The sequence below is a fragment of the Bos taurus genome, chromosome 27, assembly GCF_002263795.3.
Source record: "Bos taurus isolate L1 Dominette 01449 registration number 42190680 breed Hereford chromosome 27, ARS-UCD2.0, whole genome shotgun sequence".
NCBI lineage: Eukaryota > Metazoa > Chordata > Mammalia > Artiodactyla > Bovidae > Bos > Bos taurus.
In genome coordinates, this window is record NC_037354.1 from 15,860,744 (window position 1) to 15,876,842 (window position 16,099).

Below are 16,099 nucleotides of genomic sequence, written 5' to 3' on the forward strand. Positions count from 1 at the left end.
GATAATCATTGCTTTCTATGCGGATGAGAAGGGAAAACAGCCTTGGAGATTCTTGGCCTGCTGTGGCTCCGAGATGGCCTGACTCCACATTTATAAACACAGCTATACTTGGGGATGTGCTGTGCGGGGCTGACAAATAAGAAATGTGAATGAGTCTTCAGACCTGTACCTTTTTTGTAAACTTTGAAACGTCTACAGAGGAGCCTGGCTGTACATAAAAATGCTGGTTCCTTATAAGGAACTTCTGAGTTGCTTATATTTTATTTTCTGTTTTATAGAAGGGAAGCTTGCATTGAATGTCTAGTATATGCGTTTGTTTATGCATATCTAAACATGCTTTCCATTTGGCAGTAGATAAAACACAATATAAGATTTTTAATATTTTTTGACTTTTCATTAACCATCTCTAACATCTCGGTTTTTTCCTTTTAAAATGTGAAAAGCAAGGCCTTGTTATTTAAGAAAATTATATCTAATGGATAAAAACAGTTCTAACTTTGCAGTGTACTGACTTAAAAACACACCTAGAGGTCTCAGATAAAATAAGAGAGTCTATATAACTGTGCAGAATCAGGAATCTCTAATTTGTGTAACTATTATGTTTCAAGGGTCAATTTAACAAAACCAGTGACACTGTACCAGTCTGACACTGTATCCCTACTCTATTAGGGGAAAAACATTCTAATTAAAGTATTTGGGAAACCTTAAAAAAGAAATATACAAGGAAGCGCCACCACCAGAAACATGCAGTCACTGTAAGATTAAAAGTGTTTGTCCGATCGCAAACTTTTCCTGTCACTTAAATATGACAACCATTGGTGCCAACATAGATTTTTTTAGGTCTTTATAATTAGCCACATTCAACATTCCCAGAATCTCATGAGTCTAAAGCCCTAGCAATGACTCTACAGACTTACCTTCTGGCTTCCCTTTCTAATACAGATGCTTGGAATAATCACTTTTTAACTCTTCTCTCAGATCGTGGGATCCATATAATAAATGCAAATTCAAGAAGAGAAGAACCTCACCCACCCTCACTCTCTCGTTCATTTTGAGCAGATTCCAATTGCCCCAGATCTTTTTCTAATCTAATGCCCGTCTTTTCCTCTCTGCACTCTCGTCTTTGGCCCAGCAGGCAGGTTTGCATTCCAAACCAGGAGCCCTCCGCAACCTCCCAGCCAGGTATGCGGACCCGTGTATGCAGATGGCGCTGCGGTCCCTCCCCGCCCCCCAGTTTCACCTGCAGAGGTGCTGCGGCTCTCATCCTGGCGCCCGGTCTTCTTCCCCGCAGGCTAGCACAAACCTCCTCTCCAAGTGGACTGGCTCAGCAAGCAGCTGCCTGCCCGAGCTCGGCCTCTGCCGCTGCTGAACTTTGCCAGAAGGGGCTGCCCTGACGCACTGAGCAATGATCTGGCAGAGTTTACAGACTGGAGGAAAAAAAAAAAAACCCAACCCAAACACTTCCACTGATCGCCCCGGAGAGCTCTCGGCAGGCACAGCCGACGAGGGACACTCAAATGTGATGTGTATTTTCCTCGGACAGCTTTTCCTTTCTCTGACATGAACTCCCTTCCCTCCAATCATCAGGCTTCTCAACTCCCAATCCAGGGCTCCCAATCTCCTGGCAGTAAGGCACATCCATCTCCAGACACAAATCACTGGCTTATTTGCTGTGCACGTGGGAATTCAGTGTAGCCAAAGAATTCACATTTAATTCTCCCTTCTCTCTTCTCTCTCTGTTGCCTTAACACTCCTTGGTAAAAGGTGAAGGCAAACAAAGCTTACTTCTATCATCTCACAGAATCACAATTTTCGTGCTTTTTAAATTGAAATAGAGAAACAGATTGGGCCATTATCTTCAATGGACAGTTCCTTTTCTCTGCTGCACACAGCATAATATTCACGAGAACTCAGATGGCACAGAGGGCAATCCTCATTATATAAGAGTGTAGGAATGCACAAAGCCACCGACAATCCATCCTTTGTGGAGATTTGCACAGCCCCGGAGCAAAGCGGGCACTGGCATTTCCTACCGTTCTGATTGCCGTGGGGATTCCGGATTCATCCACTGGCCCGATCCCTGGGTAGTGGGGTGCCTTGATGACTGTCACTCTCTTTTCCTCCTCGGAGGACCTGTACAGTGGTATCGAGCTGCCCACGCTGCCGTCCAGAGACTGAGCATGCTGGGGGTATGCCTCCGAGGAATCTGCAGAGAAGATGTGAAATATAGTTGATGCACAGGGAATCAGAGTAATGAAGCCTCATATTCATGCCTACTATAATACAGTATATTATAATTATCTGTAATTACATAGTTATATGTGATGAATTATGCATAAATATGTAATACTATGTGCTTCCCTGGTGGCTCAGACAGTAAAGAACCTGCCTGTAATGCAGGAGGCCCATGTTTGATCTTTGGGTAGGGAAATCCCCTGGAGAAGAGAATGGCAATTCACTACATTATTCTTGCCTGGAAAATCCCATGGCTAGAGGAGGCTGGTGGGCTACAGTCCATGGGCTTGCAAAGAGTCAGGCATGACTGAGCCAATAACACACATGTAATACTACATTTATAAATAAATATAGAGTGTATTTGCATCAGTATATCTTCTAGCTCATTTATCTTAAATTTGAGTCACTCATTTTTAACATGTAGGTATATATTGAACCAGGCTCCTTTGTCCATGAGGATTCTTCAGGCAAGAATACCAGAGTGGGTTGCCATGCATTCCTCCAGGGGATCTTCCCAACTCAGGGATCGAACCCAGGTCTCCTGCTTTGCAGGCAGATTCTTTACCATCTGAGCCACCAGGGAAGCCCAAGAATTCTGGAATGGGTACCCTATCCCTTCTCCAGGGGATCTTCCTGACCCAGGAATAGAACTGAGGTCTCCTGCGTTGCAGGCAGTTCTTTACCAGCTGAGCTACCAGGGAAGCTCCGTATTATATCTATAAATAAATACAGAGTGTATTTCCATCACTATTTCTTTTAACTCCTTTATCTTAAATTTGAGCCACTCTTTGTTAACATGTAGGTATATACTGTTCGGACCTCTGAAAACAAGATCTTCATCATTCAGTGACAGGGGTTAAGGGAAGAATAGTATTTGTTGAAAGACCATGTGGCCGTGTGGCCACCACTGTGTTAAGAAAGTGCTTTTGAGATTTTTCTGGTGGGTCTAGTGATGATGACTTCCTAATCACATCAGGAAATCTTCACATCCAAACGTATACTTGGATGTTAAGGCATATGGTTAAAGAAATGATCATAAGCTATTAGTATTAATTTTTATCTAAGACTCTATGATGGCCAGAATAGCTTTGTTTTTACTTTAAAGAAGCAAAAACCATGACTTCTCACCCCTGGGATGTGAAAGTTGCCATAAGCATACAGTGTGGCTGAGATTTATCACATTCTTATTTTCAAGCCATCTTTGTTAACTTTTGGTGTACTTTTGTAAGAAACAAAGAGGACATAGGTGTACTATATATTCCACTTATAGTACCTGGGTATTTATACATTATTATCATTTATTTAGTACAATTGATGATATACTTTCTGTTTTTCTACAGTAAATTTCAAAATTTTGCTGACCAAGTATGACTCTCAGCCATGGTTTTGCAGGTCTGTTACTCATGTAACTTGGGTCTTTTTTTTTTTTTATGTGGATAAGGAAGTCTTTATGTCAGGGTAGCAGTCATTGATTACATATAAGTATAGATATAGATATAGCAGATCTAAAAAAAATCTAAAAAGATATGACTGTTTTGTAGCAGAACTTCATAAGATATTTTTAAAAATTGACTCATCATTATAAGGATAAATAAAGATAAGACCTCTTCAAACTAAAATCCATTGTAACATTTATAACTTCTATACTCCGATTATGTTTTAGTTTGCAACAGAAAGGCTTTTTCAGTCCATTTCAATTCATGATGAAGGATAAATAAGGCTAAGAATAAAACTGCATTATGTGCTATTGTATATAAAAGTAATATCTTTCCCAAGCAACTCCAAATTAAGATGCAAAGTGATACTTGACTCTGATTTTGCATTTAATTATGGAAAGGATTTGAGTGGACACCACGATGCTAGTATTTCTATCAAATATTTTTTGAGCACTGAGTATGTGCAAAGTCCCAGTCTAAACGGTGTTCAGTTCAGTCACTCAGTCGTGTCCGACTCTTTGTGACCCCATGAATCTCAGCACTCCAGGCCTCCCTGTCCATCACCATCTCCCGGAGTTCACTCAAAGTCACATCCATCGAGTCAGTGATGGCATCCAGCCATCTCATCCTCTGTCTTCCCCTTTTCCTCCTGCCCCCAATCCCTCCCAGCATCAGAGTCTTTTCCAATGAGTCAACTCTTCGCATGAAGTGGCCAAAGTACTGGAGTTTCAGCTAGCATCATTCCTTCCAAAGAACACCCAGGGCTGATCTCCTTTAGAATGGACTGGTTGGATCTCCTTGCAGTCCCAGGGACTCTCAAGAGTCTTCTCCAACACCACAGTTCAAAAGCATCAATTCTTCAGCACTCAGCTTTCTTCACAGTACAACTTTTGCATCCATACATGACCACAGGAAAAACCATAGCCTTGACTAGACAGACCTTTGTTGGTAAAGTAATGTCTCTGCTTTTGAATATGCTATCTAGGTTGGTCATAACTTTTCTTCCAAGGAGTAAGCACCTTTTAATTTCATGGCTGCAATCACCATCGGTGTTAACTCTGTCTTAATATGTGATTCCTAAGATTCTATGAACTAATAGCTTACATAATACAAGTTAGCCTTTTATTTTATTGTGCTCTTATATGGTTACTAACTCTCATTTTCAATCTTTTTGTCCTCAACTGTATAAAGTTCCTTTAGGGCAGAATAGTTCCTCTAGGCAGAATTTGTTCAATATTTATCTACAGAATTTTTTTCTGTGTAGTATAGTTTATATGTAAAATCGACCCATTGATATGTTCTAATATAAAAATCTGTCCATTATCAAGTATTTATATATTTTATTTGTTGGAGTGGGAGGGACAAAACTGTGTTCATTAAGAAAGATAAAGAGGAGAGTCTAATTTTGATAATAATTATTTGGGAAAATATTATGGCAAGAGTAATTTGTAGAATTTTACTATAGATATGTGTTCATGCATAGCTCCATAAAGAATCTAAATATAACAGACTCCTATTATAATACTACACCACAGATTGCTTATATAAGGGCAGTGTTTTGGCACAAAGACATTCTACTTTCTTATACTCTAAAAGGACATCATTATAAGATTCACAGATGATCCCAGGAGCAGCCTTAGAGAATGAGCAAGTATATTTAGACTTCTGCTTAATGAGTCTCATGGCTCCATGTAAGTCTTATAATTAGAGAGCTTTTGTTGGCCACAAAAGTTTGAGTTGCATAATCCATAGGCTGGGTGTTCCTGGGTAAATTAATACCCTCATTTTCTTTCAATACAGTGTCAGGGGTGAGAAGATGCTGTCTACTGTCAATGAAGACATGGGAGTTAAAGCCCTGTCTAGTTCCTTTCTCTTTGCTGCTTGGTGGTGTCCAGAGGATTGGTCTCCTGCTTTTCTGAGAGGTAGGTTGAAGTCACATGGCCCTCTGCCGGGTTCCCTGTTTCCAGCTGTCCTGGAGGCTTTCCGGTTGCTAAGCATGAAACCTTTTTCAGCTTCAATTCAGATGATGGTTTGATTCGGTCAGTTTCCCAATGTTTGGGGTTTTTTCTTTACCCTTTTAAAAGCCAAGAAATACTTATTACATTATCTTCTAAGTTGTCCTAACATAGTTTGCTGCATAAAAATGTTTCTAGAATTACATAGCACAGCTTCTTTTCCAGGAGGCTCTAAAGAGTTCATTAGCCCCATGAAATTATGTCTTAATATTTATGTGGCTGTTCTAATGTTCATTTCTTTTTCTGGAGGAGAGCTCTATCTTTGACTTAATTCCCCAAAGATTTAGAAATAACTTCCTATAAAATTCTGGAATCATTTAAAGGAACTCACACCCCCGTCTGATGGTCTTCTGGTCTCGGTTCCAACAGCAGTTTACTACTCTGTGAGGCGCCTGTCCCCTTGTTAGGCTGTTTTAATTGCTAAACAGTTCTATAATGAAAGCTTTTCCATGAAAGAAAGGGCTGTCTCAAACACAGATGGTATCTATCCCTCATGGAAAGTTCTCCTGCTGTATGTGCACTCGCTTCTCCCTAAATGGCCATCTCTGTCTTTCTACGCCATCACCCCAAATATCTAATAGCCTTCTCCACACACAGACATAGATGCAGTCATTGTCTTGGAATAGCTGGGTGTCTATTTTCTCCAGTGTTGAATCCTCTGCCTTTAATTCCTCTCCTAGGATAGGCTCATTAAAAAAATGCAGTGTTGCATATTTCTTCTTCCTTTTCCAAAAATTATTTGGATGCTTTATAAATTTCTCATGTGGTTTGTACCTGCTATATTTAAATTGTCATGAAAATCAGATGACTTACCAAGTGACCGGCCATGCTGCATGATCATGCTTGAATTGAGTGAGCCTGGTAGCGAGTAAGCAGAAGGGGAAAACGGCCTTTGATAGTAACTCATTGGACTCACAGTGCCTCCAGAGTTTCCATTCACTGTTATCTGGCTCTGAGAAAAGTGCAAAGACATCCTGTTAAAGCACACATTCCCCTATACGCCTCACTCCTTAATTGGCAATAAAGACTTCAACTCACATGACAGCAATCAGCTGTCAAGTGTTTATTTACTTTGAAACTGATGTCTAGAAGGGCATGGCACGTTCTTTTCAGTGTCTTCTCTATTTTCCTTTACTTTGAAAATCACTTTCTTTTTATGTCAGAGACCATAGGAGGTGATGAGGGAATGGAAGCAGCTGACCACTGGGCACAGCACTCTGCCAACAGTGATGTCCAAAGATCTCATAGGAGTCAGTTACAATAAACACGAGGGTGAATCTGTTCCTATGTCATGACTTAAGTAGTCAGAACACTGTCATACTGCTCTGCGTGTCGGATTTGAAATGAATGTTCTTTGATGAGAAGAAAGGGATTGGCTCTCAGGTTTAATCATGGATATATACCCTCTAGTGAATCAGTGTCTCCAGGGCAAGGTGACTAACAGAAGGAGGATAATTGTTTGCATTTATATGTCCTGAAGCAATCTATTCTGGAAGAATCAAATACTTCGCAGAACATCAGAAAGATGTGTTAAATCTCTGGCTACTTCCAGCTCTCATCTCACTTTTTAGCCCTTTATAGTAATACTAATTTGTTGTTTTGATAGCTTTTTATCTGAGTATTTTCATATCCCCATTGGTGTTTCAAGATCCCTGTTTTAAATTGTGATACATATGCTTTTTAAACATTTTTTTTTCCTGTATAACATGCAATCTGGTGCTAATATCATAGTAGATATTCAGTAGATACATATTAAAATTGAATTGAATCAGCTCAGTTCAGAGAGGTTGAACTCACTGCTATTAAGCTTGCCTGTCTGTCTACAGTACAGCACTGGGCACTGTGCAGATGCATGCAAATAAGATAAAACGTTAGCAAGAGCACTTGGTTAAAATACAGCTGAATATAGTACACGCACAGCACACATATGCATACAGATAAAGAACCATAATTTGTGAACTTAATCTACTTATTTTAAAACAATTAAACTTTTGTTGTACAGGCCTGAAACATAGGTAGTCAATTAATTTCACATTTCCATGATTTCTCACTTTAAAGCAGATGTTTTCAAATCATGTAGAATTAATCCAATTTTGTTACTTTCTAGCCATGCCACATCTGTCCTAAAGTCAGTAAGCATTTCATTACAATGATAGTGCTTAACGATGAAGTACTTCTCTGAGCTGTTACAGAAATTACTCTCATAAGCAACTCTGTCTTGAGGGTCTTCTAACTTAGAGCACTGGCCATTCAAATAAGTGTGATGCACAGATCTCCCCAAATGCTTCAGAATGCTTATATACCTTTGATGAATTATTCAATAATATTTTTGCCTCGTGGCCCAAATCCAATTTGGTTGATCTTTGTAAATATATTTTCAATATTATTGTTATAATGTGTTTGAATTAACATTAAAGGTAGGAGAACTAAAAACTATCATGTTTTGTAACTAAACTTAGGAAAGCTGCCCTTCCTTCTATATTGATGGTTTCAATAACAATGGCTATGGGTTAAAAAAAAAAATAAACACTGCAAATAGATTTAGTCTTTCATCATGTTAAATCAATTAGGATTTTACTAATTGAATGCTACTATTAGAACTTTAGAATATATTTTATTGTTATATGAAATGATTATTAGGAAAGCCATCTCATGGAGAAGGTATATGCAATTTAAAATAAGTTCATATAGTGTTGGGTTTTGTATCAGTTAGCTATTGCTGCTTAACAAGCCACCTAAGACAGAATCTAAAACAATAAACGTTTATTATTGCACTGCAAAAAAAAAGTAAGTTCAGTTACAATTAGCTCCACAAGGATATATGTATCCCTTTCAGGCATACATGCAGTATACATAATTGAAAATCTGCACCATAAAATTTTGAAGCACTTCAGTCATTCATAAATCATTTATTAGGGGCTGCTTGTCAAATAAGACATATGTAAATGATATAAATATGTATGGAAAATATTTATATTTAATCTAAATGGAAGACAAATTATTGCTATATAAAACAATAAATATTCATAAATTTCTGTATTGGAATGGCTTGGGAAAATGGTTCCAAAAAATTCATAGGGCTAAATTTCTGCAGTGTAGATTATATACATTATTTACTCCTGTTGGACAAATGGGTTCAAAAGATGTAGCTGTTAATGAAGGAGCAGCAAGAATTAACATCATACAGTGAGTAATCATGTATGTGATGAATAAGGAGATGTGAACTGCTCACACAGGGCACATTCATATGAGTCTCTGAAGTAAATTAGGATTTAGACTTTATAATCGAATCATCATCATATTATATGGATATCTAAATTTTTGAGAAAACTTATTAAGGCAAATCACTGTACAACTCACTAGAGCAACACAGTGTGAACGTAAGTGACTCCAAAATGAATTAGGAGAATATAATTGACTTTTTCAGCCCAAAATAGGCTTATGAGGATGATTCTAGTGGAATTTTCCCTAATAGATGATACAGGATTGGTTTAGATGAAATCAACACCTATGCAAATAAAAATGCTCAGGTGCAAAATCAGATGGCAGACAAGAAACTGGTCCTTTTGGCTTTTGGAGATCTGTTTAAAAAATGATGGAGCAAAGGAAAGAGGAGTAATTCCGTGCATGATAGCAGGGGTGGTTAAGGTGACACCATCTGTCATGGCAGACTGCTGACCCAAGGTTGGGGAAGGTGTTTCAGAATGGTCAGTGGTGTCAGAGTCAGCTATCTGCAGTTCATCTGGGGTGGCTGAGGAGGACTCCCTGGAGGAGCAGGAGGAGTGCTCGCCCCGGGAGACGTGGTTATAAAAACAGTGTGAAAAGGTTTGGGGGTATTTGCAGGTGTGAAGACCCCAAATCAGCAGGTGGTGGCAGGGTAAGTGAGGCTGGGCTGGAGCCACCGTCTTGTGAAAAAGGATTATGAGGTACCCCAGAAGGTGGGCATGGGGCAGAGGCTTCTGGTCAGATTTGTCTGTGAAGCGTTTACCTCCAACACATTGGCAGTTAAGTTCTGGTTTCCAAGCTGAGTTTGAGGAAAAAATAATGAGAAGAGAGATAAATTATCCAATTAATAAAAACATCTCTTTTTGTGCAGTGTGACAGAGAAGGCAAAGCACAGATTTATTTGCAAGCACTTTAAGGAAATATATTTAGAAGGATTAGGTGCCAACCACACAGTAGAGGAAAAGCATGAAAACATGCAGAAAATGAATCCAGTGCGTTTTGGAAATAAGACCAGTTTTCACACAGCTTTCATTTGTGGGTAGGAGCTTAAGAGTGCTGGCATAATGGAATTTTTTTCTCCTAAGTTTTAGTTTTTGTACTGGTGACAGCAAGTTAATACCTGGTTATCCATCGGTTGGCAGAATTAGTTTCCCTTCATCAGAAAAATCTTATAGCAGTTTTCTCCTCCTGCCTCCTTCTTGGAAAGTGTCCCCCAACTATAAATTAGTTTGCCTTGTGTTATGTTGATTTACAGATCTAGAGACTGATCAAACTAAACACAACTAAGTGGAAAGGGAATTTTGTTTCCTTTCCACTCATTGAATCTCTATTTTGATTTCACTGCTGCTGCTGCTGCTAAGTTGCTTCAGTTGTGTCCGACTCTGTGCGACCCCATGGACTGCAGCCCACCACTATAAGATGCTAAAAGGATTGAACTTTAAGGTATCCTAGCAGTGGAAATAGTGGTATCTTTGTGTGAAAATGGAAAAAGACAAAACAAACCAAAAACCAGCCATGGATGATGTTAGAGTACATCCTAGTTGGTTAGAACTACTGTTGGCTTTAAATCTTAGGTAAAGGAGAAAGAAACTGAAGACGAAAGAGAAGGTCTAATACCTCCAAGGCTATACAACCCAAGAGGCTGAACATGGTGGGAAGGGTGGTCTGTAAAAGGAAGAGAGTGGATGGCCCATTAAAGATTATTCGTCCTAACCTTCTGTTATCTGACCACACAGGTCAAATATGATGATAAATGTATTCACTCAACATGAGTAAATGAAACACTGAACCAAAATATTTTTTCTTACTCCTCACTCTGAAACCCCCACCTCCAGAATAGAGGATTTTTGAGTGTTTGGTATGGTGTCGGTTGTAACATAGATAGCCAAAATATTATATTAATACAAGGATGGGGAATACAGTAAACAGAACTGTATCAATGTAAAAATCTTGCCTAGTAAAGATTTAAGTGGTTCTTGGCCAGTCGTCATGTTTATAACAGTTGATCTCATGTAGACTGCTGATCTCATAAAAAGTTAAAATTAATTTTTTCCTCAGACATTTAATTGAAGAATTAAAAAAAAAAAACCCACTATATAAAATGATCTCTTGGTCATAGATGCCTTGAAAATCTGAGAGCTATTGATCCTTCTCAGGAAAAATGCACACACTCATAAAATTTCGTGTCAATTTTAGGAGTTAATGAATACTCAAAAGCATATCTTTAACAGGTTAAGAAACTCCAACCCTGAATAAAAGTCAGATTTCTCTATTCTATTCTTATCTAGTAAGCTTGTGTTGTTGTTGTTTAAAGACACTCATTTTACCTTCTTGTCCCATTTAGGTTGTAACATAATATTAAGCAGAGTTCCCTGTATATACAGTAGGTCTCTGTTGGTTATCCATTTTAAATACAGCAGTGTCTACATGTCCATCTCAATTTGAAAAAGAATAGATATGCATGTGCGTACCTGAATCGCTTTACTATGCGCCTGAAACTGACACAACATTGTTAATCAACTCTAAGCCAATATAAAATTAAACATTTATAAAGTAAAAAAACCCCACTCATTTTAAATGATACTTTTATACTTGTATAGTTTTAAGATTTTAGAATTAACTTATAGGAACCTTAAAATAACCCAGAACTTGAAATGTTTTAGAAGGACTGCATCCTTTTTATTAGTAAATTTTTAGTCGTAAGTTTAGATTTTAATGCAAGTAAAACTGTAACATTATGAAACTATAATAATTACAATCTAATAGGTTAGAATTTTGCTACAAGTCTGAATGGAATTCAGTATAGAACAGTCTTGGGTTGGATAATGTCAATGAAATTCCTCATAACAATGCAGTTTCATTTAAGACATTTTCATATAATATAAATTTCTTTAGTTCTCTTTATGCTAAATAAAATTTTTTTAAATTAAATCATTCAAAAATATTTGAGTAATCTGTGTAAAGCAAGTTTTTTTTTCCTTTAAAATAAAAAGAAAAATTAATGATTGTACCCTTCTTGGGACTGGCTTGCCCATTTTCTTTGGATGTGAAACCTGTCAAAAGCTGAAGAATATCATCTCTAAAACCACCATACTTATGGGGAATATGATCAGTTTGTATACTAGGAAGGGTCCTTATTCATTGTTCTTCTAGAGAGGGTCTATAGAAAACAGAGCTATCTCACTTTCTGAATTTCTCTCAAGCCGCTGATATGCTTACAATTTTCACATGTATGTGTGTGTAGATGACAGTAAAATGCCTCTTGTTGACTCATATCACAGTTAAATTTCCAGGGATAAAACTGGAAAGTTCAACAGTCGATTGGGCACCCACACACAAACTTTGAAAACTTTTCTCGTAGACTAGCTGGAGCTTCTTTAACATAACCCTGATGCCTGTGTTAATGAAATGCCCTCTTAGACACAGGGGGAGAAAGAATCACAATACAAATGTTTCCCTGAAGAGAACATAAGAGGAGGAAGATGAAAGTATGAAAAGGGGAGGGAAGTATTTTCTCATTCTGAACTACTCTGAAGTAGGAAAAACTAGTTTAAAACAAGAGCAGATTTTTTCCCCCTACTGAGTTGGTGGCAGATAGATGACTGCAGAAAATCCATCATATTTGTTTTGTGTCTCTGTCTTTTCATGACCATGTAAGGTTAAAGTGTTTGAATGTAAGTCAAAGGTCACCAATATTTTGTATCAGTTTGTGAGTGTAACGCCTGATCAACTGATCTCATAACAAACTCACACAGAAGAAGTCATGAAATATTGGTTGGCCATCCTAATAGAACACATGAGTGACTGGGGCTGGTGTTGATGGGACTGGTCCAGAAAGTATACTCTGTATTCTCTACCTTTTCTTGCATCCCACTTTGCTGGCATTTATTCGTTATCAGCCTTCCTTCACATTCTACATCTTGACCCCATGGAGCCACAGAGGTGAGTTCTCTCCCTCTTCTATATGACACTGAGACAAAGTCCTCTGTGAGTCCCTAACATTTGTGCATCAGCAGCTGTGAAAGTAAAGCTTTGGCAAATGATCAATAACTTTATTTCATAATAGATTTGTTATATATTATATGTATCATAAAGTTTATTCTCCTGAAGCAAAGGACACAGCAGTAAAAAATGCCAGAGAAAATGTGTGAGGTGTAGATTTTGCTGTCTTTCAAAGCTCCTGACTTAGACTTGCACTTATCTGACATTGAGAACAATGCAACATTTTTAGCAACAGGGTATCTGTTCACATAGTGACAGAGGGTAACATACCTCATTTTGTGTTCTCTCTATACATAGATGTGTGGGAGGTAAATTGTAACATATGCAGCTTATAAAGCAATGTGTTATATTATCAAATATGGAGAGAACGAAAATTCCTAATGGTAGGCTATAGTTTTTTTCTTACACTAATGGTCAGACTTTAATAAAAACCCAAGTATATAAATGAAACTTCTAGAGCACTAAAGTTTCCCTTTTACTCTCGATAGAGCATTTTTGTTTCTCGGGACTGCTGTTTTCTTGGGAGGATGATTCTTTATAATAGAGCATATATTTGGCTGATTTACGATATGTAGCTCATAGTTCTTGGCATTTACTGAGACTTTCTTACAAGAACATGGAATGTGGGTATTTAAAACAAAAGGTCACTGCTGTGAAAGGCCATTCCATGGCAAATGAGACTTAAAGTATATCACAATAGGCAAGATGTGGAAACATGTCTAGATCCTCATCAGTGAATGAATGAATAAAGAAAACGCAGTATATACAGGCAAGGGAAAATTATTCAGCCTTAAAAAAAGGAAATCCTGTCCCATGAGATAACACAGATGATATCCAAAGGCATTATTCTAAATGATATAAACCAGTCACAGAAGGAGAAATATTGCATGGCTCCATTTTTATGAGGGATCTAAAACAGTCAAGCTCATAGAAGCAGACAGTAGAATGGTAGTTGCCAGGAATGGGGGAGACAGGGAAATGGGAGTTGCTCTTCACAGGAGGAGTTTCAGTTATGCAAGATGGTGACGTGATTACAGTCTGGAGATCTGTTGTACAAAGCCGTGCCTGTAGTCAACGATACTATATTGTATACTTTAAAATGTGTTAAGTGGGTGGATCTCAGTTCCGTATTCTTACACAATTAAAACAAGTCAGAACTGCAACGGTTTTATACCACTTTTTGACAAAGTGTTATAAAACAAACTTTAATCCACCCATTCAAAAAATGTATTGTTGAAAATAATATATTTCCTTTTCCCAATCAGATACACAGGAAAAAGGATATTTAAAAATAACCACAGTTACTCCATATTGAGGGAATTTCATGGCAGTCACTGTACCCAGCTCCTTATAGGCAGTGAAATCTCCCAGCAATAGTCTGCGATGAATGCTACATCATTATCCCCATTTTATAGATGAAGTAAGGTTTTTATAGATGATGTAAGATGAGGCTCAGGAAAGGGTAATCATTCAGTGAATGGTCTAACATTAATAACCCCTTAAGGAGCTGACTGTCCAACTTTTCTCCTCCCAGTCTCTCTCAAGCTCACAAGAGAACTTGAGAAGGCCCCCTTCCCCACTTCTAAGTCAGCGACAGGTTAGCAGATCTCATCTTCCACATACCAGCAGCATCAGTTGTGCAGTTAACCATCTCTTCTTAATGTACTTTCTCCACTTGGCTTTCAGGAGGCCACATTTTCTGGATTTCCTCCTCCCTTAGCAGACACTGCCTTTAGTCTCCTGAGTTGGTTCCTCCTCTTACTATCGGGACGCCCTTGGGCTCAGTCCTTGGGCCTGCTCCTCTCTTTGCAGCCATGCTCTGGTCATCTCATTCAGTCTCATGGCTGCAAAAGCATCTATAAGGCGATGGCTTATATCTCCAACCTGGGCCTTTCACTGGATCTCTAGACTCCTATATCCAGTTGCATCCTGGACCTCTTCACATGGCTGTCTAAAACCCACCTCAAACTTATCAGGTCCCAGATGGAACCTCTGATCTTTCCCCAAACCTGCTGTACCCATGGTTATCCAGTCTCAGGGGACAGAGGGTGGCAAATTCCATCGTTTCCCTGTTGCAAAGATGCAAAACTTTGAAGGCAGCCTTGCCTCTTTTCTTTCCCTCACCTCCCACATGCAATCTGTCAGGAAGTCCTATGTACTGTATTTTCAAAATACATTCCGAATCCGATTTCTCACCACCTCCCCTGCTTCCACCCTGCTCAGAGCCACCGCCATTTCTCACTTAAGCTGTTGCATTGCCACCTGCTTGGCTTGCCTACTCTCCATCTTGCCCTCCTGTAGTTTGCTCTCCATGGAGCTGCCAGAATGATTCGGTTAGACTGTAAGTCAAATAGTGACAGTCGTAGCCTTAAATTCCCCCGCTGACTCCCATTTTCATTGAGAGTAAAAGTTGAAATCCTTCAGTGGCTTCTTAGAACTTCTGCCATCTGGCCTCTCTTACCTCGGACTTGACTTCCTCTTACTCTGAGCCTCACTTGATTCCTTTCCTTCCCACTGGCTTCCCTGATGGTCTTTGAACAGCCCCAGCATGCTTCAGCCTGAGCGCCTTTACACTACTAAATATTCCCTCTGCCTGGAAAGTTCTTCCCCCTTCAAAGCCGCTCTGTCTGCTGCATGAGGGCTCTTTGACTACCCTATTTAACACGGACTCTGCTGCCCTCAATCCTGGTCAGTGCTGTTTAGTTTATTGATATAATCTCCTTCTAATGTTATGTGATTCTACTTATCTAAGTTTTTATTAATATTTGTTCCCTCTGCCATCGACAAGACTTTAATCATCAATGGTTTCAAATGCAACTCTGTGGCTAGAATAGACGACACACACCCAATAAATATTTGTTGAATGAATAAAGTGTGTGCTAAGTTGCTTCAGTTATGTCCAGCTCTTTGTGACGCCATGGACTATAGCCTGCCAGGCTCTCTGTCCATGGGATTCTCCAGGCAAGGAGACTGGAGTGGGTTGCCATGCCCTTCTCCAGGGGATCCTCCCAACCCAGGGATCAAACTGGCATCTCTTATGACTCCTGCACTGGCAAGGAGGTTCTTTACCAGTAGCACCAGCTCGGAAGCCCTAAATGAGTCAAAGTGACAGCATCTCAAATCCTGATTTGTGGATCATGCTGATTCCCTGAGGACTGTATAATGAAACCGTCTCTGGTCAGCCTG

General features: G+C 39.0%; 1 protein-coding gene across 44 annotated transcripts in view; it reads right to left on the reverse strand.

The window, feature by feature from the left end:
* Positions 1 to 16,099, reverse strand: part of SORBS2 (sorbin and SH3 domain containing 2) — a 211,665-nt gene that overhangs the window by 71,581 nt on the left and 123,985 nt on the right. For 27 of the 44 annotated variants that reach the window (XM_059882287.1, XM_059882299.1, XM_059882285.1 and 24 more), the window contains 3 exons: positions 9,675 to 9,710; positions 6,500 to 6,638; positions 2,034 to 2,206 (listed from right to left, as the gene is read on the reverse strand). In XM_059882287.1, coding sequence (XP_059738270.1) covers positions 2,034 to 2,206; positions 6,500 to 6,638; positions 9,675 to 9,710 — 348 coding nt within the window. Of the gene's footprint in view, positions 1 to 1,240; positions 1,322 to 2,033; positions 2,207 to 6,499; positions 6,639 to 9,674; positions 9,711 to 16,099 lie in introns of those variants that run through there. The other 17 variants (NM_001372109.1, XM_059882291.1, XM_059882288.1 and 14 more) reach the window with 2 other exon arrangements.